Source organism: Apaloderma vittatum, unplaced genomic scaffold, assembly GCF_000703405.1.
Source record: "Apaloderma vittatum isolate BGI_N311 unplaced genomic scaffold, ASM70340v1 scaffold13311, whole genome shotgun sequence".
Classification (NCBI taxonomy): Eukaryota; Metazoa; Chordata; class Aves; order Trogoniformes; family Trogonidae; genus Apaloderma; species Apaloderma vittatum.
In genome coordinates this window covers 1-25,960 of record NW_009700880.1, presented here as the reverse complement: position 1 = coordinate 25,960, position 25,960 = coordinate 1, and the positions used below count along the sequence as shown (strand labels likewise).

The 25,960-nt window shown below is 41.9% G+C and overlaps 2 protein-coding genes across 2 annotated transcripts in view; one reads left to right on the top strand and one right to left on the bottom strand.

Annotated features, from left to right (window-relative positions):
* EPS15L1 (epidermal growth factor receptor pathway substrate 15-like 1) overlaps positions 1-12,699 on the top strand; it is a 29,233-nt gene extending 16,534 nt beyond the window's left edge. Inside the window, exons 18-19 of the mRNA XM_009878930.1 lie at positions 7,431-7,636; positions 12,553-12,699. Coding sequence (XP_009877232.1) covers positions 7,431-7,636; positions 12,553-12,699 — 353 coding nt within the window. The remainder of the gene's footprint in view (positions 1-7,430; positions 7,637-12,552) is intronic.
* Positions 12,700-24,729: 12,030 nt separating this feature from the next.
* On the bottom strand, positions 24,730-25,956 carry LOC104269119 (Krueppel-like factor 2; the record flags this gene model as incomplete). Its single annotated transcript, XM_009878931.1, has 2 exons — positions 24,730-25,009; positions 25,428-25,956. Coding segments are annotated over 2 exons (705 nt in total), but the record flags the coding sequence as incomplete, so codon positions are not given.
* Between the last annotated feature and the right edge of the window lie 4 nt (positions 25,957-25,960).

Sequence of the window (25,960 nt, the reverse complement as noted above, 5' to 3'; positions counted from 1 at the left end):
GTGGTACCAGAGAACTGGAAGGTTTCTTTGGAAAGAAGTGGGAAGTTTTCGGTATTTATTAATGCTGTATCTTGAAAAATGCTCAAAAAAAGCACCAAAAAATTATCCAGATATGAACAGGCCTGTGCTTTGGGCTCTGATTCTATGAAAGCAAGGCAATATTAAATACTTCTATTAACATATCTATTGATATGTTTAAGCAGAGGTGCCCTGTGAAAAGGATCTAAGTTCCAGTTTTGTAGATTTATAAATATCTTTTATTTTCTCTCTCAGAGGATTACCTCTGGTGTTTAGCACTACGGAACTTCTGGTCACTTTATATTTCTTATGCTTGTTCTGGACTTTGGTTGGACTTCTGCATAACTAAGAATAAAAAAGCCTAAAAGAGCTGATACACTGAAACCTGACAGTTAAAATGCTTTTTGTAGGTTCTCACAGATTAATAATTATGTTTTCTGCAATGAGCTGCAGATTGAAATCAGTCGGAGCTCACCGCTAACTAGTTTCTAGGTAAAAGTTGTTGATTACAAAAAGAGAGAAACAGATTTTTTTTTCTTTTTCTTTTTTTTTTTCTCTTTTTTTAAAGTACAGGAAGCTGCTGTGTGGGTGTCAGTGATTGGGTTATAAGTAAAATTCAGTGCTCTAGTGCTTTGATCGTGGGACCTAGTGCTTTTGTCCCCACCCTTACCACTTCCTTTAAATGCAGCACCATGCATTCCACATTGCGGTTATAACAGTACTGTTAACCAGTGATATTAGTGGAACAACCTTCACCACTAACCAGTGTGTAACCTTCAACCTCTTCTAAATTTTTATTGCTTGCTTATAGTGGTTTTGACCTTTTTAACCTTGAAAGAATATAAAAGTCCTAAAAACGCGGGAAGAAAACGTCCTTTTCTATTTCAGCATGCTTTCTTCTTGCAGTGGTTATTTAATAAAACTGGCTATTTGTATCACTCTAGCTTTTTTTTTTAGCCTGTGTAAATGTTATAATTTATTTGAAACATTTTGTATACTAGTGACTGATAGAGACGGTGGGTGTTGTATTAATAGTGAATTACTTCAGTGCTAATGTGCTTTTAAAAAGACAGTTTTTCTTTGCAATGCCAGTACACTAAGAGTGCAAAAATACCATTTAACTTGAATTCAAAGGACTACATATTGAGTTTATCCCATGTAAGAAAGAAATTGGTAGATTTATTTAGGGGCTATTTGAAGTATGCACTCATAGGCTGCATGCAGGGAGAATGTCAAGGAACTTTGGCTTTGGGTTTTGATCCATTTATTCTTTCTTATTCTTTGAAGCTCTGATGTATGATGGCAAATGAATTTACCAACTGGCGTTTGAGAGGTTGGTGGTTAACACCTCTGTTTGTGTTAAGGAGTTCAATTCTGTTCTCACGTTGTTTTTGTTGACTGGTAGTGGTTCTGAAATGTCAAAATACTGGAAGAAATCTTGGAGGCAGACTAGGGGTCTAACCAGCCTGCCTTGAATTAGGAAGTATGGTTTGAAGCCATGAGAGATGACTGATCAAGTCCTATTTTTTTCATCTTCCCCATTGGCAGAAAGAGAAGAGAAATCACATCTGAACCTGTTGATGGCTTTAAAAGAAATGAAGAGGGTCCAGGGCTTTAAGATCTATTTGAGATCTATTAAGATCTTCAGGAACTTAAGACTTGAGTTAACTAATCTGAAAATTCTTTTAGCTGCGCTGCATGCCGTAGTCAGCCAGCTGCAGAAAGCCTGATTCCCTGGGTTTGGGTGAGACACACATCTTCCAGGCTTGCCTGGATCGGGGTTGTCTAACCAGGAGCTTTTGAGCTAGATTCCCTCTGTGGGATGTCTTTTTGCATCCCTTGAACCATTTCAGGTGCCTCTTACTAGTCCTGTGTGTGATCAGGTGCTGGATGCTGCCCCTCCCGCTGGGGTCACCTGAATCAGAAGGGCAGGGCCAGCAGCTCCCAGGGAGGTGACGCTGGTTTGTGCTGCCCTGCTCAGCTGCTGCCTGCCCCTGTGTTCGATGCTTCCTCCTCCTCGGTGCCAACAAGAAATGCAGTTCTTCTTCGTATGTGTCACTTCTCTAATTTGGCTGGGTTGACCATTTTAGACTTAGTTTTCATCTATAAAGTGCTACAAGAGTTCACACTGACCTTGTATCAGTTTTCCGTGAGGAAAGAAAGAGCGCAGATCTCTGCTACTTGGAGTTGACTGTATAAGTGGGGCTTTTTGATAGTGTGTGTTTGCCTCTGCTATGTCTTCAGTGTCTGAAATGAAAATGAAGACTTTGCAGTTTTAGTGTCTTGCTTAAAAAGCCATGCACATGGAAGCCTGAATGCTTTGTCTTGTGCATTTGCTGATTTAATTTCTTAAAAGAAAAAGATGTCTTGTGATTTCTTAGTGTTTAGACACATCACACTTGTGGCCAGTCGTTTTGACCTGCACTGTATACGATGTCCCCAGGATATCAATTTGATTAGAAACTCGCCCTGTGCATTAGGGAGATGATTGTAAGAAGAGAGTCAGATATGATACCTGTAATCGGGGGTTAGGCAAAAAAAAAAAAATTGTGTTAATCAGAAAAAAGTGCAAAATTTCCTTGTGTTTATTTGCGTCAGCATGTTCAAGTTTAATGAAGATTAATCGTTTGGTCTGGAAGAGAGTTCTGCTCTTTATTCGTTGCATGGTCACAGGAGTAGGGGAGCGTTCTGTTTATTTCTGAGTGGTACCACACACCTGCTTCCTTCGAGCTTCTCGAGTACCCACAGTTATTCACGAGTAGCACGGTGCCTGTTTACCTTTTAGGTTCTTTTCCTCATCTGCAGCCGAGAGTGAAAAATTCAGCCTCAAACTTTGTGACTAACAGGAAAACATTTTTTTTTCTTTTCTTTTTATTTTTCATGCCTTCTAGAAGACCTGACAGTTGCGATAGAACCCAGGCATCCCTTGTTGTGTAGGATAAATGACTCATGGGTGGAGCACCTGCCCAGCCACAAACTAAAAATTCCATTCACGCTTTGATTCTGTTGTTTATGCTGATCTCTCACAGTGAAGATATTTCAGTACCGATTGGTGAAAGAGGTTGTTCACTATCTGTTTCAGATGTGTTAACGATTTCCCACCTTTTGAGAAGTTCGTAGTCTTCAGAATATTTCTCTTCAGCTTAAATTTTCAGAGTTTCAGGCTAGCACAAGGTGCAAATCTTGCAAATATTAAGCAAAAACAGTTTTGCATAGGAAAAAATCTTCCTTCTCATACTAAAAATATATATTGTGATTTTGCGCAAAGAGTGTTATGACCCAACAGATAGCTTGAAATGCAGTGCAGAAAGAGCCCCTGTTGAATTCACCTACCTCTGGGTGTTCTGCAGGGAATTGATTTTCATGTCACTAACCTTCAAGCACATTTTAAAAACTGGTAATAACTTTTCTGTAAGTTCCTAAAGTTCATAGTTTGTGAAAGTTTTACTCTGCATCAGCAGAAAAGCTGGATAATTTGACAGCCGGCGAGAAACGTGCCGAGTAAGTTCGGAACGATACATGAAGTTGGTAAAGTGCCAAGAGAAAGATGAGCCGGGAGGCACCGTGCGCACCGCACGGTCTCCGAAGTTTTCTAGAGTAACACTTCCTCTGCCGTGTAAAAGGTGTCAGAGGCAGGAACCCTGGTGTTACGTGTTCGGGGATAATCACAGGTATGGACCTAACTCACGATATCACTGCTTGCCCTGTGTAGCGCAACTTCTTAAAGCATATTTTTCACTTTAGAAGGTTTCCTGGAAAGGAGTACTTTTTCAGTGAAAGTTTTTGAAGTCAAGTCATCTCAGCTCTGCCCTGTTTGCCTGTGAGCATGCATAGTCCAGGCTTCAGACACATTCTCATCCTTCAGTGAGGTTCTCCAAGCACAAAGTTAGGACTCTTGTTAAAACACAGAACACGGAGAAAACTATAAATGTTTCTCTCTGTTGCTTCGTTGTCGATATCTTGTAATTCAGTGAGGCAAATTCCGTAATTGCATCCCGCCAGTGAGATTATAGTTGCCTTGAACTATAGATCTGGAGCCTGAAGTTTGCTGCGGGGTACGAAATTAGACAAACCCTTCGTATGGGTGGAGTTCACTCGAAGTTAACAGCATTTGCTGTGGTAAACCATTTTGTTCATCATCTCTTTTTGCTGAAGTGAGTCCTCGGTGTGGTTTGGGTGCACCACTTGGGTAACTGCTGAAACTGCTGTGGTTTCAGAATAGGACCTGTTTTGCTTTTTTCTGAACTTTTTTCCCCTGAAACTATTAGCAGAAAAATGAAATAAGTAAGGGTTACAACTGTTTGCATGTACTTTCGTACTGCCTTGCCTCAAAAAACGATGAGCCGTAGCCTGTAAAAAATACAAAAATTTTCCAGTGAATGTAAGATTAATGCAATCTCAGTAACTGCTGAAAGTGTATTTTGCAATATTGCGATGTTACCAGTGTCCTTTGGTTCAGTTGGTGACTTTTTAATGTGATTTGGCTGTTTTTGCTTTACATTATAGAAATATTGTATCCGTGTTCTTGACATCCACAAAAATCTTCCTGTACTGCAGCATACCCTTCCTGCACTGGGAGATTCACCCTCGGTGTAAGCCAGCAAGGAGGGCAGAAAGATAATTCTGGTGTCGTTATGACTAATTTGTGGCTAATAAATGAGTAAATTTGAACGTCTAACTGAACCAAGCAAACTTCTGCCAGGCCTCAAAGCCACGTTTGCTGAGTGTGGGAGAATAAAACAAACTCTAAGCAATGTACAGAGTGTAGTGAGAGAGGGCTCATTGAGAGCTCTGTGCTGAGTGCCGGGACTGGGCTATGCAGTGTAGGCACTGCCCTTAGTTTTGTGAAAAATAAACCTGATTTTATGAGGGTTTCCCTCTTCCACCTTTTCTTGCAAAATAACAAAATGGTAACCTTCTTCTGTTCTCTAACATAGCAAAAAAAAATTGAGAAAACGGCACTCAGGATGCAAAAGTAAAATTTTCAACGTTATTAGCAGTAAGTCTAGTATTCGTCGTGACATTTCCTCTGCAGCAAAGTTATTCTTTGTGATCTGTTGTCAGATCATCGAGAAACCCCGATGCTTTTTCTGTATGTTCTGAAACCACCAGGGGATTTGTGCAAAAGCATTAAACAGGCCACCCAGGAAAACAGAAGAGGTTTACTGAGCAAATGCGTTGCAAACCCTGCGACTGGATTAACCGTCGCCGGTTCCACAAAGTGGCTTCGGCAGCAGCAAATTTAAGCCAAGGAGAGGGCAGCTTAAAAAAGGGTCATTTTTCCCTCTATCAGTCAAAACCAGTTTGGGGCAATACAGAGGGAAGGATCCTAGGGGGAATTTGCTTGCTCATAACAGGCAGCAGAGGAAGGAGAAAAAGGTGTAGAGGGTTCTTGTTTGGCCTTGATTTTAAATGAGATATTTTAACTCTCTTTGTAATTTAAAAGAAGTTGCTATTTTATCTGGAGAATTGCACACAGAATGCCAAATTACTCATCTCTTACCACGTTTGCTGAGTTCCCTAACGCTGTGTAGCTGTGACTGAAGGCGATGAGTGGGATGCAAATGCAGCACTGCACTCCAGAGAACAAAACCCTGGTGAAGGAGGGTCCACGCTTGTGGGGAGAGCAAATGCTGCTGGTATTTCCTGTATATTTTGTCACTTCCTTCCACGAAGGACAAATCACTGGTCTGAACTGCCTGGCTTTAGAAGTTCCACATGTGGTTGCCAGCCTGGGTGTCCCAATATCTTTGCCACATCTGTTAACCAGGATGGAGCATGGGCTGCCCTGTGAAAAAATAGTATTAGAGTGACCTTTAAGAGATCTTGTTTATCCTCCAGCTTCAAGGCAACTAATCCAGTGTGATTTCTAGAAGGCGTTTCTCCAACCTCACGGACGTGGTGATGGGGTGCAACAGGTTCCCTAGGCAGGCTTGAGTATTCCTGTGTTTTAAAGATGTTACAGCTCCCGTGGTAAAAATCTAAATCCGTTAGTGTTGTTCTTGCTGGAAGGCTTGCCTGTGGGCCTACGGTCGGATTTCCCTTGAATGCTCTTAAGACCAAACAAATCCAGTTCTATCCCCTGCTGCACGTGTCTCGTCTCTGCGCCTCTTTCTCTCTTGCTTGCTCACCTGCGGGCTTTCCCGCTTCACGTGTTCCTGCGGCACAGCGCTCGCTAGGGCTCTCTGCGCGGCATCCGAGGCCCCGCTCGGGCATCACCCCTGCGCTAAGGAGACGGGACTGTGCTGGAAATCTGTGCCTGGCTGAGTCTGGGGACTGAGGTGGCACCGAGTTTGGGGACTGAGGTGCCACCGCCGCACGGTGGAGCCGGCTGGTGGCAGAGGGGCCCCAGGGGAAGGAAAAGCTGAGCCATGGTTTAAAGGCAAGCTGCTGCAGAGAGATTTACTTAGCACGAGTTTGGCAATCTTTATTTCTCTCTGACAAATGAGGATTTCCACAGATTTGAGCACATTATTATGAAGTTCACGAGCAGCGACTAAAGTACCTTCTGAAAAGCTCTCAGGCCATGTCTTGGACACGCCAAGTACATACGTAGAAATTTGGACTTCCCACTCCATTTTTCTCTGCATTCCTAGTATGTGTAGCCTGATTTTTTTTTTAAGAGGAAGGAAAAAAAAATTACATTTATCTGTTTGATCATAGGACCTAACAAAATAGTACTTCTTGCAAGAGCAATTAAAAATTAACCATTGAGGTATAATTGCCACAGATAAAATAAAAGACTGTTGTTGATGAGCGTACGGAGTAGTTCCTGTGATTTCATTTGTTATTGGGGTGGAATATAAGAACAAGCAGCCACCTCCCGCAGGTGGGTTGTACAGCAAGCAGCCCAGAGCAAGGCGCTTGCTTCATCAGTCTCGTTTCCCTTCTGTGTGTGGTGGTAGAAGGATAAACCAGTTTGAGGCAAAAAAAACCCCCCAGAATGCATACATTCTGTAAAGTCATAGGTAATTTCCTAGGGAATTCTGTGTAACGTGATTGATTATTATTTTCAGTGACGTATACTTTTGGGTATTTTGTCTTTTGTGTAATCCCAAATTTGAACTTGAAATATCTCTAATCCAGGAAAATGATCTCAAATCGTACTTGTGAAATTCTTCTGCCCAAATGTTTTTATGTTGGGTTTTATAATTTAAAATCTTGGTGATATTAATACTGCAGTATGTATAGGTAAGATAATAAATCCGTTTAAGTGAAATAACTGTTGGAGATGATTTGCATTGAGAAAGGAGTGCCATTGTATTTGGTTACATTTTAAACCGCCCCAGGAGGAATGGATGATGCTAAACTGTATCAGCAGAGTTTCCTATTTAAGGGGGTTGCATTGTCCGTGGTAAGTAACTTCTCTTTTTCTCCTTTTTTTTTGTTTTTTTTCTCCTTGAACTTTCCAGGTAAAAGTACTCCTGTAAGCCACCTTGGGTCTTCAGATTTTCCCAAGCCCCATGATCCATTCCAGCCATTTGGGGCTGACAGCAGTGACCCGTTTCAAAGTAAAAAGGGGTTTGGGGACCCATTTAGTGGAAAAGATCCATTTGCTCCCTCCTCTTCAAGTAAAACTTCTAAAGACTCTTCCTTGGGGTTTGCAGACTTCAGCTCTGTAAGTTAAGTTCATTGTCTCTGAGCAAACCACTTTCTGCTCTGCTTGCAGCAATCTCTTGGGGTTTTGTTTTAACTGCAAACCTACTGTTCACTGGCTTCTGTCTCTCAGTACCTTCATGCTGTCCTCGTTGTTTTTGTATCAATATTTCTGTAATAAAAAGGCATTATTTCAATAAAAAGGAAGTTTCATACTAAATTTTAAAGGGTTTACTTGCATTTAAATTATTTTAGTACAGTGTGCCTTTCCTCACAAATTCTTTGTAGCAGAATCTCTGTACTGGTTTTGTTGCACGGAGGCTATTTTGTAAACTGATTTTTGGAAGCCAACAATGTAAAGATGCAAAAACAATTGTCAAAACCATTTATATAGCAATTTCACCATATGCTGAGACGCAAATCCTGAAAGGGGAAGGTTTCATGAAGTGTTTGTAACTGTTTGTGAAACGAATTCTGACGATGCCATCACGCTGCTTGCCCGGTATGATGAGTGCGGTCATAAAGATGCATCCCTGAGACAGAGATTGAAAATTTTAGCTGTTGACTTTTGTTCCGATTGCTCATGTTGTAGAAAAGCTCTCGTTAGACAAAGAAGAGAATGTTTGTTTTGCAGAACCAGTATAGAAACATCCATGCTGCATTCCCCAAGACAGCATCAGAAGGTTTGAAAGCAAAGCCAAGTACCCAGTCATTAAAAATCCGTCCGGGTTTCTAAAAGCCTGGCTTTGGTTTTAGTGCTGGCAGGTACGTTACTGAATTGGAAATCGTTGTAAATGTAGTAGCAGTGTGGTTCCTACTGCTTCCACGAGCAGAGAGAAATCGGTTCCATCCGCAGCCTCAGGCTTCTTCCTCCTTTCTCCCATGTTTTTGTTCTGTCACGTTGCCACGCAGTGCGATTGCCAGCTCAAAGCTGTTCCTTAACTCTGGTGGACACGGTTCAGTTTTTCAGCAAGTGGAGATCTTTTAAGCTGAATCTTTCAAGTTGCTCATTTTTAATGTGGTTTTTTTTTTTCCCCCTAGTTATTAGTAAATGTGTATCACTTTCCTATTTGATATTGGTCAGTTGAGGTCATCTGTGCATACTTTTAGCTGGCCTCAGCGCTTTTATTTATCTATGCTACTGAAGAAACAGTTGGAGGTATTATGTACGCTTTACCAGTTAGTACTGGCCTGTTGAATTTGCACAGTTAAATTCTGTGATTGTATACAAAATGGTGACATTCTTAATAAAAATAAGACGCAAAACTTGCTTTATCTGAAATTTCTTGACCACCACCTAACCTCTTCCTTCAGTGAAAGACAAATCATGGAATGGAGTGACCGTTACCCAGCGATGGTTGTCTGAATTTACAGACTGCATTTCTTAAGCGTGTGGCTTGCACCCAGTGATTGTATCACACGATTACCCCTAATCTCTGATCCCCATCGCGGTGGCTGCTCTAGTGTCAAATTTGTTGTGCCATCACGTTTTCAGGAGATGAGATTAACCTTAGGAAAAATGAGATACTGAGCAGTAGCCGCTTGTAATTCCTATTTAAGTGGCACTTCATTCAGTGAAATTATTTTTTTTAGTCATTCTTGAGAATTGCTTTCTACTGCTGTAAGAAAACCCAGACAACTGAATTTGACTGAAAAGAGATTTGATCCCGGTTCTTTTCAGTTTGTTGGGAGTTTTTTTGCTTGCCTGTGCTACATTTACATTGCTACACCTGCTGTGGAGCCTTACATGAACTAGTTACGTTGTCATCAGCGAGATTATTGTGCTTCTCTTTGCCTGACCTTTTGGAAACTTTGTTCATAATGGAAATTAAAAGCAATTTTACTTGCAGAAGGTTATTTCGACACATAATTTGAGTCGGTGGAATCTGAAAACAGAATCATAGAGTTGTGTAGGTTTGAACAATTCAATAACCTGATTTTTAATTGGAATTATTTACTGCTGCAAAGAAGTAACATGAGGACGTTCACTAGATTTTAGGAACGCTCTAGAAAATTCAGCTTTTTTTGATACACAGGCAAAGTCACAGCCCCAGGATTTCATTGTATTTCCATTGCATTCTGAACTTTTCTGTTGGCTTTAGCTCTGACCCTCTGGAACAAAACAAAGTCTCTTGGTAGCTCATTTTTCAGGTATTTCTAGATTCCAGCTTCAGTTTACAGAACAACCAGAAAAGCCGTCTTTCTGCCAACTGAAAGAGTTTAAATTTCCAAGGAACAGAGCACTTAGGACTAAACCGAAACGTTTCTCTTAGTATAATTTGGTAATTTAGTAAACACTAGTCAGCGTAGCCTTTGGCGTATCGGATTAGTTTCGCTGCAGTCTGCTCTCTTCCTCATTTATGCCTTGGCTTTAACTGTACTTCTGAAAAAGAAAATGAGAAAGAGGTTTTTAATGAGATTACAGTTATGCGATACAAATTTATAGACTCTTTAAAACCTGGACGTAGGCAAAGAAATTGTAGTATATGACTTGTAATGCACTTAAGCTACTTTTTTTAATAGGCACTCTGCGCAACAACCAGTGGCATTAGCGAACTGTTGTGCATTTCCCTATCTAATGGGCAATGATGCTCCTAAAAAGTTTATTTTATGCTAACCACTGCTAAGAAGGCACATCCAGATTTGTTTCCAATGAATCGCTTGCTTATTTTCCTTTTTTTTTTCCTTTTTTTTTTTAACTCAGCACTTCTAACCGCAAAAATACAACTTGTGTACAGTAAGTCATAATTGCAGCTCTCCTAAGCTTTGGAGGAGTTATCCTAAAATGTAAGCTATAAGTAAAAGTAAGCTATAAGTAAAAGTAAGCTATAAGTAAAAGTAAGCTATAAGTAAAAGTAAGCTATAAGTAAAAGTAAGCTATAAGTAAAAGTAAGCTATAAGTAAAAGTAAGCTATAAGTAAAAGTAAGCTATAAGTAAAAGTAAGCTATAAGTAAAAGTAAGCTATAAGTAAAAGTAAGCTATAAGTAAAAGTAAGCTATAAGTAAAAGTAAGCTATAAGTAAAAGTAAGCTATAAGTAAAAGTAAGCTATAAGTAAAAGTAAGCTATAAGTAAAAGTAAGCTATAAGTAAAAGTAAGCTATAAGTAAAAGTAAGCTATAAGTAAAAGTAAGCTATAAGTAAAAGTATTTTCTCAAAATTTTAAAGAAAAAAAGACACCCCAGAGGCTTTGGCCAAAGCTTATTGTATATCTGAAAATGGTAACTTATTCTCCATCCCAGCTGTATGATCTTTTTAAATTCTCGGAGACGTCCTACTTCCATTTGAGTCTGTCTTTACTGTATCTTGGGACAAAAAAAAAAAATCATCTATCTAAAATTTTAGCAAGCTTTTAAATCTTACCTGTCGGCTGACATTATTTAAATGAGTAACGACAGGGGGTTTTCTTCCTTTTAAAAGTAAAGTATCAAAATGTGTGGCACGTGTGTTGTGTTTCAGTAACACTGAAGGCAGAGGTTCCCATTGAAATTTTGAGAGCAGTGAAAGCAGAAGTGTTGTTTGGAGAAAAGTCATTTTTAAATGCTTTTTTTTTTTGGCATAAAATCATACTGAGGGAAATAAAATGAGGAATTGTGAGCACGGAGATAAAGCATCATTTAACTCCATTATGAGTAAATGAGCTGCGCTGACTCGGAGGGGCGCATTTCTTTAAAAGGACGAATTGCAGATACGAGGCCGAGTGGAAGAGGCAGGGGTGGGGGCCAGCGTGTGTAGTACATTTGCGTTAAATATACTTCAAGTTGCATTTAATCCCCTGTTCGATATTTCAGCCTTGGCGGGGAAGGTGCAGCCCCGGCGGCTGGCGCAGCGGCACGCTTCCGAGTCGCTGCCCCCTGGACCACGGCGCAATTTTTTCTGCAGTCTGCATTCTGCTGAACTTGAAACTCTAAACTCTGTGTAGCTTTCTCTTCCGAAAAAACCCCAAATAATATGTTGCCCTGAACGTTCAACGAAAAGATAGGACGGAGCGAATTTTAGAAGTGGGATCGACTGCAAACAGTTGCAGGCAGCTGTGCAGACGCTCCTGTTAGCGTCGCCCTCTTCGGCAAATGCCAAAATTAAACAGGAACGGATTATATTTTAGGTTTAAATTGTTAGGGTTTCAATAAAATATTTTAATATTTTGTGCAAACAGCTTGAACAAGCAAACTTTTGCATACTTCGGTGGTAAATACTGGAATGTAATTTTGGAATAGCTTTGCTGCCGTGTACTTAAATGTGTTCTGGGAAGCTCAAAGAGGCTTAGGAGCTGAAGGTTACGATGCGTTATATTTCCTTCGTGTTTTCTGCTGGCGTAAATTGCATTCTCTGTCTTTATTTCTTACTGGAAAAACTCTGCACGTGTTTTTACGAACAGTAACAGAAACACTTTTTGTAACTTTCGATTCGGTGATGAAACTTCCCACAAATCCGCAGTCTCCAGAGCCATTCTTAAAACCCCTCGCCCTTAGCAGGAAATACAGCACTAAAACTCTCTGCAATGGAGTTGCACAAGAGTAACTAACTCCTGGCTTTTTTTTTTTTTCCTCGCTCTTTACTATTCTTAAAAATGGATGCAGGTTGCTATGCTCCCAAACCACTAACTTGGGTTTTTTTGTGTTTGTGGAGTTTTTGTTTGGCTCCAGTCCTCTGGCCTTTTTCATACAAAACGGAGCCATGGATGCAGGGACGTGCAGCCCAGCTGAGTTAGTTTCCTGGTGGGAGGAGGAAGAAATTAAGGAAATAAATGAAAGGATGAAGTGAGGAAATCAGTGAGTGAATTTTAAACTTAGTCCAGAAGAAGTACCCTAAGACAGCACGGGATACTTGATTCATCCCTTTCAGAAATCTGTTTCATTGTATTTTTTCACATACTTTCTTCTAGCTTTTGGGGCGATTTATTAATTTATTTTCCGGTTTCATTGTTTGTTTTTTTTTAGTTTGGAAATGAAGAACAGCAGCTGGCATGGGCGAAGCGTGAGAGTGAAAAAGCAGAGCAAGAAAGACTCGCTCGGTTGCGGAGACAAGAACAAGAAGACCTCGAGCTGGCTATTGCGCTCAGTAAGGCTGATATGCCAAACTCTTAAATAGAGGTTCTTTGGCTCCACCCTGTCCAAGTGAGACCTTCAAACGTGGCTTTTGCAAAAATACTAAATCCTTGGTTTATGTTGTGAAAATAATTTTAGTCACCTTCAACTCTAAACGAGACTGACTGGTTACGTCAAACTGGGCTCTGTGTGGCTTTTCGAGTGCATAATATGCGGGAAACACTGTATAAGCTGTATTATATGTTCTAGATAAAATTTACTGCTTGTAAGAAATTTAACGTATGATCCTAAGATACCGAAAGCGAAGTTTCTTTATCTGGAAGACAATGTTGCGTATAGTAAACTGCAACTTGTGAATCTAGCTTTTTATTCCCTGAATTCTCTTGGTTTTTCTTTGAGGCTGCAGTATGGATTTCAAAGAAAACGTCATAAAAAGATAATATTTATAGAATTAGCTTTCACTTGTGACATTAATTTAATAATTCACGGTAGGCTAATCAGTATAGTCATCTACATCATCTCTGTCAAAGTCTTCAGCATAAATCTATTATTAGGTGGTCCCTTTTTATCCAGGAGATGTGGCTTTTCCAAAAAGAATCTGATGATTTATGTGTGATGGATGCAAACATAGCGAACTGTATAAAATAGTATGAATGTGAAGCCTCGATGACGGAGTAGTTCTCCTAATTTAAACATTTGTTTGCATTGAGTTTTACTAGTTGTACGTGCTGTTGTAAAAGAGGGAGTTAATTCAGTTGTAGTAAACTGGACAAAGAATTCGACGTCTCGTAAGCGCCGACGGTGGCAGGATCGCGCTGCGAGTTTGAGTGCTGCTTTTGTGTGAAATCGGGCAGTGGAAAACTTACTAACCTTGAGCAGTGTTCATCCCTACAACTCATTTCACCCTCTTTTACTCCAGCCAAAAAGCCCTTGTTGCTTGTGTTGCCCAGTTGACTGCGTGAGACACTCCCTACCTCTGTTTCTTTAATTCCACCTACCTTGTATTACAGGGTTACAGATCAAACGTAATTTAGCTGAAATGAGACGAAGTTGAGACTGGTTTTATTTGCCAAATACATGTTCATGTGTAAGTTAGAGAGGTACTGGTAGACTGGATTGACTTTAAAATACGGCTCGTGGTAGTAAGTCCAAGTAGGAACATACTTTATATACGCCTGCAGAACTCAGTACTTCCACCTGGTAAGGGTGACGCAGAACATGTTTTACATGCCCTGTAGAAAATAGGTCCTTATAAGTCTTTGAATTATTGACTTACTAAAAATGCCTTTTCTGATTACAGGAATTCTTAAACTTCAGTCATCTTTGCCTTGGACGTTCAGGTGTGAATTGAGTAGGCACCTAGCACTACATTTTTACGTCCTTAATGTGTATCTGCTTTCCTTTCCTTGGCTCTGTAGGAACACAAAGCTTAACAGTCTGTGTTTTTACTGATACAGCCTTTATAACATTTTCTCTTTTTTTTTTTTGATGTATTATTCCTTTAGCATCTTTAATACATTTATGTTTTTTATGTCCCCGCTTCCTTACTTTTCTTCTTCATCGTACAAAGATAGTGCCTGTTCACTGAAAACAGTCTTTCCCCGTTCAGTTGTAATTGCCTTATTCTGGATGCTTTCCTTACGGAGAGATAAGGGTCGGATTGGATGGGATTAATCTCCTTCGTAGTTTCCAGCTCTGAAGTGCAGCCAAGCTGTGGCATTTGTGGCGTTTACAAACAGGTGTATGGGCGAGCGCGGTGCCGCTATTCGTATGACAGAACGGAAACCTCTTATCTCAAAGCGCAGTTTTAGGAATCACAATTCCCTGTTTGCTCTGTGTCTCCTGAGCTAACAATAACGTGACCCTTTACGTTCCCCTCCGAAGGGGAAACACTGCATTCTAGTATCAAAAGCAACCGTGTAATGATCTTTAATCTCATCTTACTGATGCCTTTGGAATGCGGTACAAGATACCGCTGATTTTACAGAACCTGGTTTGAAGTCCCCTCCCGTTGCAGGAATTTTTCATGAAAATAAGTTAAACGATCAAACATACTAAAATGTCAACAAATTCTTTTCTGTCGGTGTGCAGGGCTTGAAGTCCCTGAGAGCAAACTTGTGTCTCTCCATAGAGAGAGCTTTTGCTACGAAAGAGCAACTTTCCCAATGGAATGGCTGCAGGATTCTCAGTGAAGTTAAAGAGTTTGTGTCCCTGTGTAAGATTCTCCTTTTCATTTGGGCCTGAGTCCTTGTCATGTCTCTTCTGCTACAATAAAACCCCGTTCATACGTAGTGCCATTTGCGAAAGGAAAACCACTTTCGGATGCTGCTTGGATGATGTCACTCCAGTGGGACAGGGTGGGTGAGTGAAAGAGCTTGATTCATCTTCTGAGTTATGTGCCCTAACGGGGCTTTCTGCTGCTTTGTCGGGGCTCTAAAATGCTGTCACTCGTAATGCTTCTAAGGCAACGAGTCGGCGTTGCAGGAAGCCAGAAATGTGAATTAATCTAGCATTCCATACAGCTTTAGAACTAATTGCTTCTTTTCCTATTTCCTTATTGACTCATCATTCTTCATATTTGCTTGGACGGTAACAGAAGCTCAAGCGAATGAGCGAGGACGGAACATGTTCTCTGTGCACAGCGTCTTAGATTTAGTAACCTTAGCTTTACTGAAACACTCTTGATTCAAAATTCTAGTCATGGGAGTAGAAGAAAACTTAGCCGTGATTCCTCCCCGTTGTATTTCATCCAGTTTTCTGTCTAAAAAGGAAGATTGCCCACGTTCTTCCCTTATGCTTGTAGCTCGGTGTTTTGTACGATCCCTGCGCTTGTTCTTCTAAGACAAAACTTTTACCGCCAGACGTCGGTCGTCTTCTTCCTCCAGAACAGTGAAATTTAAAGCACAAATAGACCTGTCGCTATTTGGGCAGAGAAAATCTGTACAATGCAAGATATATAAAATGTGAGTATACACGATGCATATACAGTGTACATTAGGAGATCCCTATTATTTGTGTCCGTGTGTATATATATATATAGTGTATTGTATAATGTAATAATAGTGTGTGTATATACTATATATGTCCACATACTATGTCTAGTATATAGTTACTCGTGCTGTACATAAAATGTGTATATACAATGAATATGTAGAATATGCGTATATATTCTATATATTAAAGCTTGTGAGTAGGTATGTATTCTCTAAACAGAGATGGATACAGAAATGGAATTTTTACAGGAATGCAGGTTAGATCTTGGCTCTTAGAATTTCAAAGTTCTGGTGAAAGAAAAAAAAAAAGGAGAAATGGCTGCTTCAGACAAGTTTGTGTTGAGATTACTTTCGTTGGCATGAAAAGCTGTGTTCTCTAGCTGTGCCAAGCGTAAGTGAGAAACCTGGCAGAAAGTAGACATCACCTGCACTGGATGTGATTTCACATTCTTTTGCATTTTTAAAGGGTCTTTTTTGAACTTCCTGCATGTGGTGTCATCTTTGCTTCTTTCTCTAAACTGAGGCAATGATGTTTCTCCTGTATTTGCTTGTAGTTTCACTTCTTTTTTTTATTCCTCCCTTTCTTAAATATTCTTTTTAAAGGAGTATTCCCATGCGCACATACACTCCAAACAGTCGCATGCTAAGGTGGAAAACATAAAAACATGTTTTCCCTGCTTCGTTCCAGTTATATAGGTTGCACATAATTGTCATCTGGATTGCAGCTCTGTTTTTCCTCCGTTTCCACCTAAGCTTTTACTTCAGGAGGAACGACTATCCCTCGCATTCTTGGCTTTGAGGAAAGAATGGAGGTGATTCTGCTTTCTACTCGGGTAAATTATTAGACTCTGTGGTACGCTGAGCGATCACAAAGAGTTTAGTCGGCTTTTATAGTGGCACATGTGTGTTTTATGCAGAGTATCGTCAGTGCTGGAATGACTCATGGAAAAGCGTGAATTGCCCACAGCACCGAGGCACAACAGTTAAAACAGGAAAGACGGACAATTATTCCTACGCAGGCAAACTTTGCACGTAGGACGCAGGTATTGAATTACCCACATTATCCTTTAGAAACCAGGACGTTCACATTTGCCTCGAGTGGTTTCCCTAAGTTACGTTCACGTAGGCTCGTTGTAAAACATACCAGTCGTTCTGCAATAAAAACAGATGCTCGTAAAAGTAGGACTTTACAATAATGCTGTATGAAATATTTTTATATTGGCAAATTTTTCCTTGTGAAAGCTCTGCCCTATATGGATCGTCAGCCCTCACTTGTATTTTGTTTCGTGTAACGTGCTCTCAAAGGGTAGGAAATTCCAACCTGTATCTGACTGTTTAACTTTTTTTTTTCCCTTCTTAATTCCTATCTGTGAAATCTGTTGTCAGAAATTTTGTAGAAATTATTTTGTCATCTTATGCTCAGAGGTAATGCACTTTTCTTGGATTCTTCTTTATAATCCTTTTGGGGTTACTATTTCTTCTTTAGTGTTTCTCCATTGAGAAGAGTATTTATTCTGTAGAACTGAGGCCCAAGGAAATTTGGTCCAAGTAGAATTGTTGCTTTCTCTCGTGTAAGAGTTTGATTTCTCCCTTCTCCTGCATTTTATTCCTTCCTCTCAGGAATTTCCTTTCTGCCTAATCTTCATTTAGAGTTGGATCTCTCTTAAAGTGAAATAATGATCTAGGTCAAATACCTTCCTGCACTGGTGGAACAGCTAAGTTTTCGTTGTGTGTCAACCATTGCATCTCTCTTTAGACTTCACAACAAACATCTTTTCTTAGAAAGGAATTTTGCTCAGAGTGTGGTGGAATCATAGAGGATTTATTTTTAGACTAAATGTGTTGACTGTTACTCATTGACACACCTGTTTTATCAGTTGATACACCGCTCTTTTTACTTGAAAATTTTATAAATAAAGGCCAATTTGTTATGAAACGGGATTTTCCTTTTTCCAACTTCTGCCTTCCCCTTTTAAGTTGAACTTTCAAAGGAAAACTCCTCATGGCTATGGTTCCTTCTGCTGTTACAATTAGAGAGTGCTCTTCTGGTGTCCCTTTTAATACGACGTTCTTTAGTCTGACCTAAAAAAGGTGGAAACACAAAGTGGAAGCTGCAATGTTGACCTAAATTTGACTAATATCTCCAAATATGTACATTGTTGTAGTTATATTTATCTTTCAAATATCATGACAAATTGAAAGGTATTTTAATTTTAACCCATCTTGTGTGTTTATTGTTTAATAAGAGAAATGTTATTGTTTAATATAATAAATGAAAAGTTACTTTTTGGAGCTCTGAGACTTCGGCAATCTTTCTTTAATTTATTTTTTTTTTCCCTTTTTGGGGGATTTTTCACAAACCTTCCTGTCGGATTTGTGAATTTGGAACAACTGCTTGATTCTCTTCGTTGAGATCTCTGGGCTTTTGGCCAGTGCCCGCTGGTTTTCCCTTCTCTCCTTCCCCTTCTTCCTTGTCCCGGCCACGTTTGGTCTGCACAGACCAGTCAGAAAATCCAGCGCCGCACCCTTTCCGAAGCAATTTGTGTGCCGCAATGCTAAACATCCAGGCAATTTGTGCTGGGAGGGGTTAGAGAGATCACCAGAGACAAACCCTTTCGGCTTGCTGGAAAAACACACCTCACTATCATACCATTCCACATTATTCACTTTGACTCACTCTTCTCCCATCTGTTTGTTTTACTTACTCTGCCTCTGCGCACATTCACAACAGGCTGCCAAGGCAGGTTTCTCTTGAAATTGCTCCCCGGCAATATTTTTAGCACGTTGACATTTCGAAGCCAAGATTTGACTGTAGCATGTCCCAGGCAGGCACAACTTCCTACGCGGCTTCTCTCGGCGTGGAACGCTCCGCTTACAAAAACGTGGGGACACAGCCCCATGCTTTGCTCCTTCTCCTAGTTTTGGAGCCCACCATATACAACATTTTCATCCCAAGTGCGTGCCTAATCGGAAGGACTCCCCATACTAGGCATCGCACGGAGGTTGAGCGGCTGTTCCTTGGGAAGGGGAAAAGTAGCGTGGGCATCCTGCGTGAGGAGAAACATTTACGAGTGGAAACTCGAGCGTAAAGGAACTTTAAGCTACGAGCCCAGCTGCTAAACCTCAAAAGCGAGTGTAGCATTTGTCCACTGGACCTAAATACGACCCCTGGACCTAAATACGACCCCAGCCCAGCTTGGGTTGTGAAAGCCCGAGCTCTCGGAGCCCTTGCTGCCGTCCCTATCAGGGAAATTACCGTCATATTTTTCTTGGGGAGGCGCTGCTGGGAGAAAATTGCTGAATCTCCTGTCTGCTGTATGTCGCTATCAGTTTAGTCACTCCAAATACCTTTCACCTCCTGTCTGGTTAGCCTTTTTTTTTCAGGTAATGACCACAATTAAAACTTTTTATTGGTGCTGATACAGCATTTCTTACAAATGCTACAGGACTGTAGAATGTGACTTTGCCGGCTGCAAACATTATGTGTTTCTGCTGTTCAACTCCCCATAAGTGTCCTCAACCACAGCTTTTCAGGAGGAAACTGTACAGAGGCAGAGTCCTGTGTTCTCTCTGCCCATCCTTTGTAGCCACAGGAAGGGCTCCCGGGCATCCTGTATCTCTTATTTTGCAAGTGCTTGCGGTACAAAATCATTAATACATCAAACCCCACTTACGCTGTCATCGTGCACAGGCTGTGAGAAAAGTGGTTGTTGGGATTTGAGGATTTTTTTTGTGTGTGTGTTTCGTACTGTGTCTGGTGTGAAAGTCCACATATTTCCTGAATACTCCAGGAGTGCTCCGAGCTGTCCTAAGTGCAAGAAACCAACGTAATTTAAAGGGATCCCATATCCAATTATAAACCTGTAGCAGGTAAGTTCATCTGCGATTTCTGCATTGCTGGATTTGTGCTTGCTGCAAAGGGCAAAATACTTTCGATGTGCTAAAAGGAATTATAACTGAAGCAGGTAAATAAGCAGGTAGCTAACACTAACCATGTTTACAGAGTAAATGAAACCTTTGATGTTCCTGGTCTCCTTGTGCTTGGAAAGGTGGAGTTTTTTGGTAAGGTTGGGACAACATCTTTACCTAAAGCAGTGCACGTGATTCGCTTTTTGTGTCTACATGAAATATTATAAGATCAAATAATTGTGGCAGAAAAGCCAGACCTCAAAAGATTAAATCAAACCTATTTTCGGCGTAACAAGTTCAGGATAAATCCCTGCCTCCTTCGAGTTCAGAGTCCTGCTGCGAGGCAGAGGCTGTTCCCAACCGCAGCCGAAGGGGTGGGGATCGGTTGCTGGGGATCAAGTTGTACGGAGCTTCGAGGAGTCTCAGGGAATTTATACGTTGAGCCCGTTCCCACCAGGTGCTTTAGGTGGCTGCCGATTGGCTTGTGAACCTGTGCCTTCTCCCCATCTACGAGAAGGGACGTTTCTGAGCGGAGGTGCACCTCAGCCTGGGTCTTCAGCCGGGGTTGCTGCAGGGCCAGTGAGCTTCAGGAGTTTTAACCTCTCTGTTCTTGGCACACAGGATGAGCCCCGGGCAGGTGGGATGCGTTACGGACCCAGCTGAGAGCGGCTGCTTCGAGGACACCCAGGAATTTTAAGGTTTGTAGAGGCCACCAAGTGTGTTTGGGATGTTAGCAACCAGGATTGCTTTCACCCTGTTAAATTACACGGGGTTTGGATTCAATGTTCCTCTTTATGTTTCCCCCCCAACACTGCTAGTTACCATAGTGATGGCTACATGACTTTGTTGCAGTTGTTTTATTTAAATATAGCAAAAGAAATTGCTAGAGCTTGGGATTCTGGCTTCGAAAATTCAATTTAAGAAAAGCCTAACAGCTACTCTGTGTTATAGGTGCACAAAATAGCTTTAGAAACCACAAAGCTTCTACCACAGAAAACCACAGAACCGCACAATCCTATAATTTGAAGAATGGACAGACTTTTTTTGGCACTTCTTGTGGACGGAGGACCAAAGTTTAGAGCGAGTCAGTGTTTTCAGGCAGTTTGTAAACGACTGCGAGTAACCAAGGACTCGCACGGGCTGAAATCCCCTACCCCTGCCCGAGGGGAGCTACGGCCAAAACTCAAGCTTCGACTCCCCCAGCCACGACCATCTGCGAAACAAATTCCACAATGAACCTCCAGAAAAGCCAGAGGGTTTCTACTCCAGCCTTCCACTTCAGGGTTGCAAAGAAAAAAAAAAATAAATTATTTGAAAGCACGCTGCCTGCTTGCTCGGGAGGTGCTGAGCTGCTTTGCAGGGTGCTGTGTCTCCCTCGAGAGCTGGAAGGCGACCGAGCGACTGCAACGGCCCCGGCTCCGCTCTGGGTGCTGTTTCAGCAGCAACAGACTCTGTTACGGTGTTTTCAGAAGCCGAGTTCCCATGTAATACAGATTTAACTGACACTTCTGAAAGTCAGCAGGTGAGAGAAAAACCGTTTTCAGCACAGCGAAACCCGGGGTGGAATTAACTGACTTTGAGCAGTAGCTCCTCTGGATGGTGTCTCGAGTTCAGAAATATTTGCTAAAACTTTCACTAGGAACGTTGTGCAGGATTTGCTAGTTTCTGTACTTAACGTGCTCTATCTAATCTGGCAATCTATCTTGCAAGCGTAGTGAGCCCATCACTGTGGTATCTTACAAGAATATGTGTGAAAATCTTGTTTACAACGGACTCTACATTTCCTCCCAATCGGTTTTAACTACAACGTCTCTTTTTTTTTTTTTTTTTTGCCTTTCCCTAGTGCGTCCAAAATCAAATCCAGGCTAGCTGCAGATGGTAAGGGCAGGTCTTTGCTGCAAGCTCCCTGGGAGGCATCTGAGATCCTGGGTCTCTCCTGTTAATTAGGATGAAATCACTTAAAAGATGATGACCTGATGGTGTATTATTAGAAGAGGTTGCAGAGCGTTAGTGATTTCCTGCTGGAGAGGCTTGGTAGATTGGTGGAATCACATTGACACATCTTTGGATGTACTAATTTAAGGCAATTAAAAAAAAACAAAAAGAAAGAAAAAGACAAAAGAGAAAAAGAGAGTTGACAATTACTCATAATAGAATGTGAAAATGTGAGAATGAGATCAGCATCTTTTTCTGCTACAGGATTATCTCAAGATTTAAGAACCTGCAGTTTCCTGTAAAGACCACACAGAAATTGTCCTTAATGCCCTCCCTTAAACAATCGGAGTTGGCCCTGAGCTTTTATTAGCATTTCGAGCCCCCCGCCCATGCCTCCCCACTTTCCGAGGCCTGTTTTTATATATTTTGATATAGTTGGGGGTTTTATGTTTATGTTTATATATGGGGATGGCTTTGCCCTATTTTCAGCTGAGTTGCAACTAAACCAGAAGCTCAGAGGACAAAACCTGCTCGTCCTTGCATGGTGAACACCACATCCAGAGCGTGTCTGCACCGTCCCCCCCGGGCTTGAGCGTCGTTTGGTAACACGGCATCAGGCCGATAAGGTGTCGTATCTGGAGACTTTCTTGTGAACAGGAGCAGATGGAGGAGAGGTTGTGACCCACAGAGCGACACGATTCACAAGCGCAAAGGGAAGCTCAGATGCCCCCGTGCAGAGGTACTGGAGGAGGAGCACCCATTGCGGTGGGTGCTGCAGAAGAGCCACACGAGGGCTTTTTTTAAGGGTTGGTGAACGTTTATCTCTGTGTGCAGGCACTGTGCAGCCTTCAACGCCCCGTGCCGGTTCACTGGCCGTAGCTGTCTGCCGCCCCTGCAATTTGGGAGGACACAAAAGTGACCGCAGCGAAGGGCCACCAAGCCCAGGACCCTGCCCCTAAGCGTGATCAGGAGACGAGCAGAGCCAGACAAGCACGTTGGGACGCTCCTGAGCTCTCCCCTGCTGCAGGAGAGCTCTGCCTGGGGACCCTCCTGAGCATCCCCGCTGCAGCCAAGGGTCAAACCTCCGCACCTCTTCTAATCACCTTACGAAAGAGGGAGCAGCTTAAGGTTGCCCTGTGTCACTGAAACCTGGGAAAGATTAAAAACCATTGTCAGGTCTTCAGAAAGAGCAAGGGAAAGCCAGGTGACTATGGAGAGGTAAGGGTAAGGCTTGATTTCCAAAATTGGGCTTTTGAGGTTATAAACACCAAAGGACATGCTGAAATATGAAAATCTTCAGTGCTGGGGAAAGAGAAGGAAATACCTAGAACTGTTGCGACAATGAATGTGTTAATTTTAGAGCATCTTTAAGTCATCCTCGCTTTCTGGAATTAGATTGTGCAACTTTTTTTTTTTTCTAGCAAATAAATAGGTTTTGTTTTTAATGAAGAAATGTTAAATCTCCCTTATATTTCACTTTGAAAGAGCTATAAAAGTGAAATGTGGAACTCATTCTTCCATGTCAATGATTAGAAGCCCAAAATACATCTGTTCCACATGAACAACTGCAGGCTTTGCTTTCACAGAAGAACAGCTATATTTGTAGTTGCTTTAAATGTATTCCTGTTGATTTCATTCGTGTATTTTCTAACTTGTAAAGTCAGGGGAAAAAAAAAAGTCACAACCTTGATTAAAATCAAGTTCCAAGCATCCAGATGTTTAGGAAAAATGCTTCGATAATAAGCTGACTCTGCACACTTAATTAACAGTGATTTTGTTCTACAAGTATCAAGGCTCACCACTAAACCGGAGCTGTAAAAACAGAGGATCCTCATCAGAGTTGCAGAGTGATTGGGCTCCTGATCTCATTTACAGCTGTGGAAGAGCTTTTGGGGGGCTCTGTTTGACTTGTGGCAGCTCTTTACTGCTACAGCTGTGGCCTTAGTCACTTTATTTGAAATCAGTTTTCAGAATCTGCATTGCTGGCTAGCTTCCTTTCTGCCCAAATAGTTAATATCTTTCTCAAGTCCTAAGTGGGATTACAAATTCTGAATTCAAGCTTGGGGGAATGAGTTATGAAGGTATCTTAACCTGTGTTGTGAACTTATGTTTAAATTCCACTACTGTTCTATTGGAATTCTGCGCGCAGCTCTTGAGAGCGGGGATAATTTATGTACAAGAATGCCTTAAAATAAGCCTCCGTAATTACAAAAATGCAGTGTTTAAATTTATAGTAAAAAACCCACACACTGCTGGCAAAACTGTAACTGCATCTGGAAAACATTAAGGATGCTATTAAAATAGTCTAGCATAAACTAGAAATGAGACTGAAATTACAGTGTTGCTTACTTAACCATTTTTAGGAAGTGTTATTTTGGATATGATCTGCTTTCCTATTTGATTTTTTTTGATAAAACACCGTACTGTATCTTGTTTACCACTGAGAATCAATTACGTGCTCTGTTATCTGTTCTAGAAATACCCACAGGCCAGATTTTTTAACTGTCTTCCTACAGTGTTGATAATTTAAAACATTACCAGGTGGTTATTGGTCCAGCCATCAGGGGAAGAACTAACAGGGAGATCTCGAAGGAGGATGCAAATCATAGCAATTAAAAACTTATTTTATTAAAAAGATGAAATGTTTTCAAACATTGAAAAATTACGTTTTTATAAAAACAGAAATAGGCAAAATACCCATTTGTCTTCTATTTACATATACAATATTTCTCATTGTATAAAATTATTTACAATATATAAAAAAAAATTACAGTAAAATAGGTTATTTTCTTACAAGACATCAAGCCCTGTACTTCTAGTGTAGATCATGGCAGACAAGAATATTATTGCACCTGTGAAACAAACAGTCTAACAATAGGAGTGTTCTCTTAGCCATGCCTTCAACTGAGATCTAAAATAACATCGTTAGCTACAGTAACATTCATTTAATCTCTTCTAGGGTCAACTTCAGGCAGTTTCCATACAAACATTGTCTCGTAAAGCTTAGGACTGGGCAGTTAGAATCGGAAAAAATAAAAACAACATATTTACAGCTTCTTCTGTACAATCTGTATGGAGTCTTACGGAGTTTACCCTTCCCAGAAGCTGCATAAATAACCCCTCTTCTCCTGACCGGCACAGGCAGGTCCACTGATACGGTCACGTCAAGTTCTCTGCAGGAGATGACCGGCTAAGTCTCCTTGTGTCAAACCCTCCTCCGCCTCCATCGCTAGAGCGTCGGTGCCTCCCTACGTAGTACCAGCTACAAGTTTTTAACGCTTCTGCACCTGAGCAGTTAAATAACGTCCCGCCGCTGGCAGGTCGGAGTCTCTGGGGCTACATGTGCCGTTTCATGTGCAAAGCCAGGTGGTCCGACCTGGAGAACGCCCTGTCGCAGAGGTGGCACTGGAAGGGCCGGTGGCCGGTGTGCTTGCGATAGTGGCGGGTGAGCTCGTCGGAGCGAGCGAACTTCCAGCCGCAGCCTTCCCAGTTGCAGTGGTAGGGCTTTTCACCTGTTGGAGAAATCACAGAGAGCGTGACTCAGCGCGGCACTCCCACGTACCGACAGCATCACATGCCAGGCAACCTCCCGAGTTTATCTCGGCGTAGCCTTTCCCTTTTTACCAAGCCCTTCTGTGACAAGATCCGAGCGCTTTTAAGGCAAACGAGACCGCCCTAGCAATTCCTTTACTAACCTCTACCCGCAGTGAAAATCTTTCTTTGAGAAAGGGCATGAGAAGCACTTAGAAAAGCTTTGACCCGTGTATGCAGCAAGAAAACACTTAGACGTCATAGACCTGACCACCTGTCATAGGTCAGCGGGGAATGTTCCCAGAGTTTAAGAGACTACAGGGTTAAAGCTCAGGCTGCAAACTGTTTTATACCAGCAAGCAGCTTATCTGGGGCTGAAGGCAAGCGGTATTTCTTTACCTGTGTGCGTCCTGAGGTGGGCCTTCAGGTGCGAACTCTTGGTGTAGGTCTTCCCACAACCCGCGTAGGTGCACGTGTGAGTGGCCGTCCTCTTGCGCGGCCAGGACCGGCGTCCTCGCTTTGGTTTGGAGTCCAGCAGCTCGAGAGGGGAGGAAGGAGGGGTGAGCATGCCTCGGGGAGCGGAGGGTTGTAAGGGCAGGCTGTCCTCAAAAAGGCCAAACTGGGAGGTGTTCTGGTACTGGAGATGGGTCTGCGGGTGGTGGAAGCCGGAGGCTGGGTGGTAGCTTTGCTGGAAGGACACGGACGAGGGACACATCATCTGCGTGTGGCAGTCATTCACCATGAGATCGTCGGGGCTCAACGGGGGGGTCTCTGCCCCGGGGATCTGGGGGGAGCTGGCCACCCGGGGCTGCTTGTAGGCCATCATGCAGGTCGCGTTGCCCTCCTGCTTGATCTTTGGGCAAGCCTGGGGCACCAGCCCCAGGACCGGTCCATAATTGTCCATGTCAGGTTCGGGCTTGATGCTGTCGACG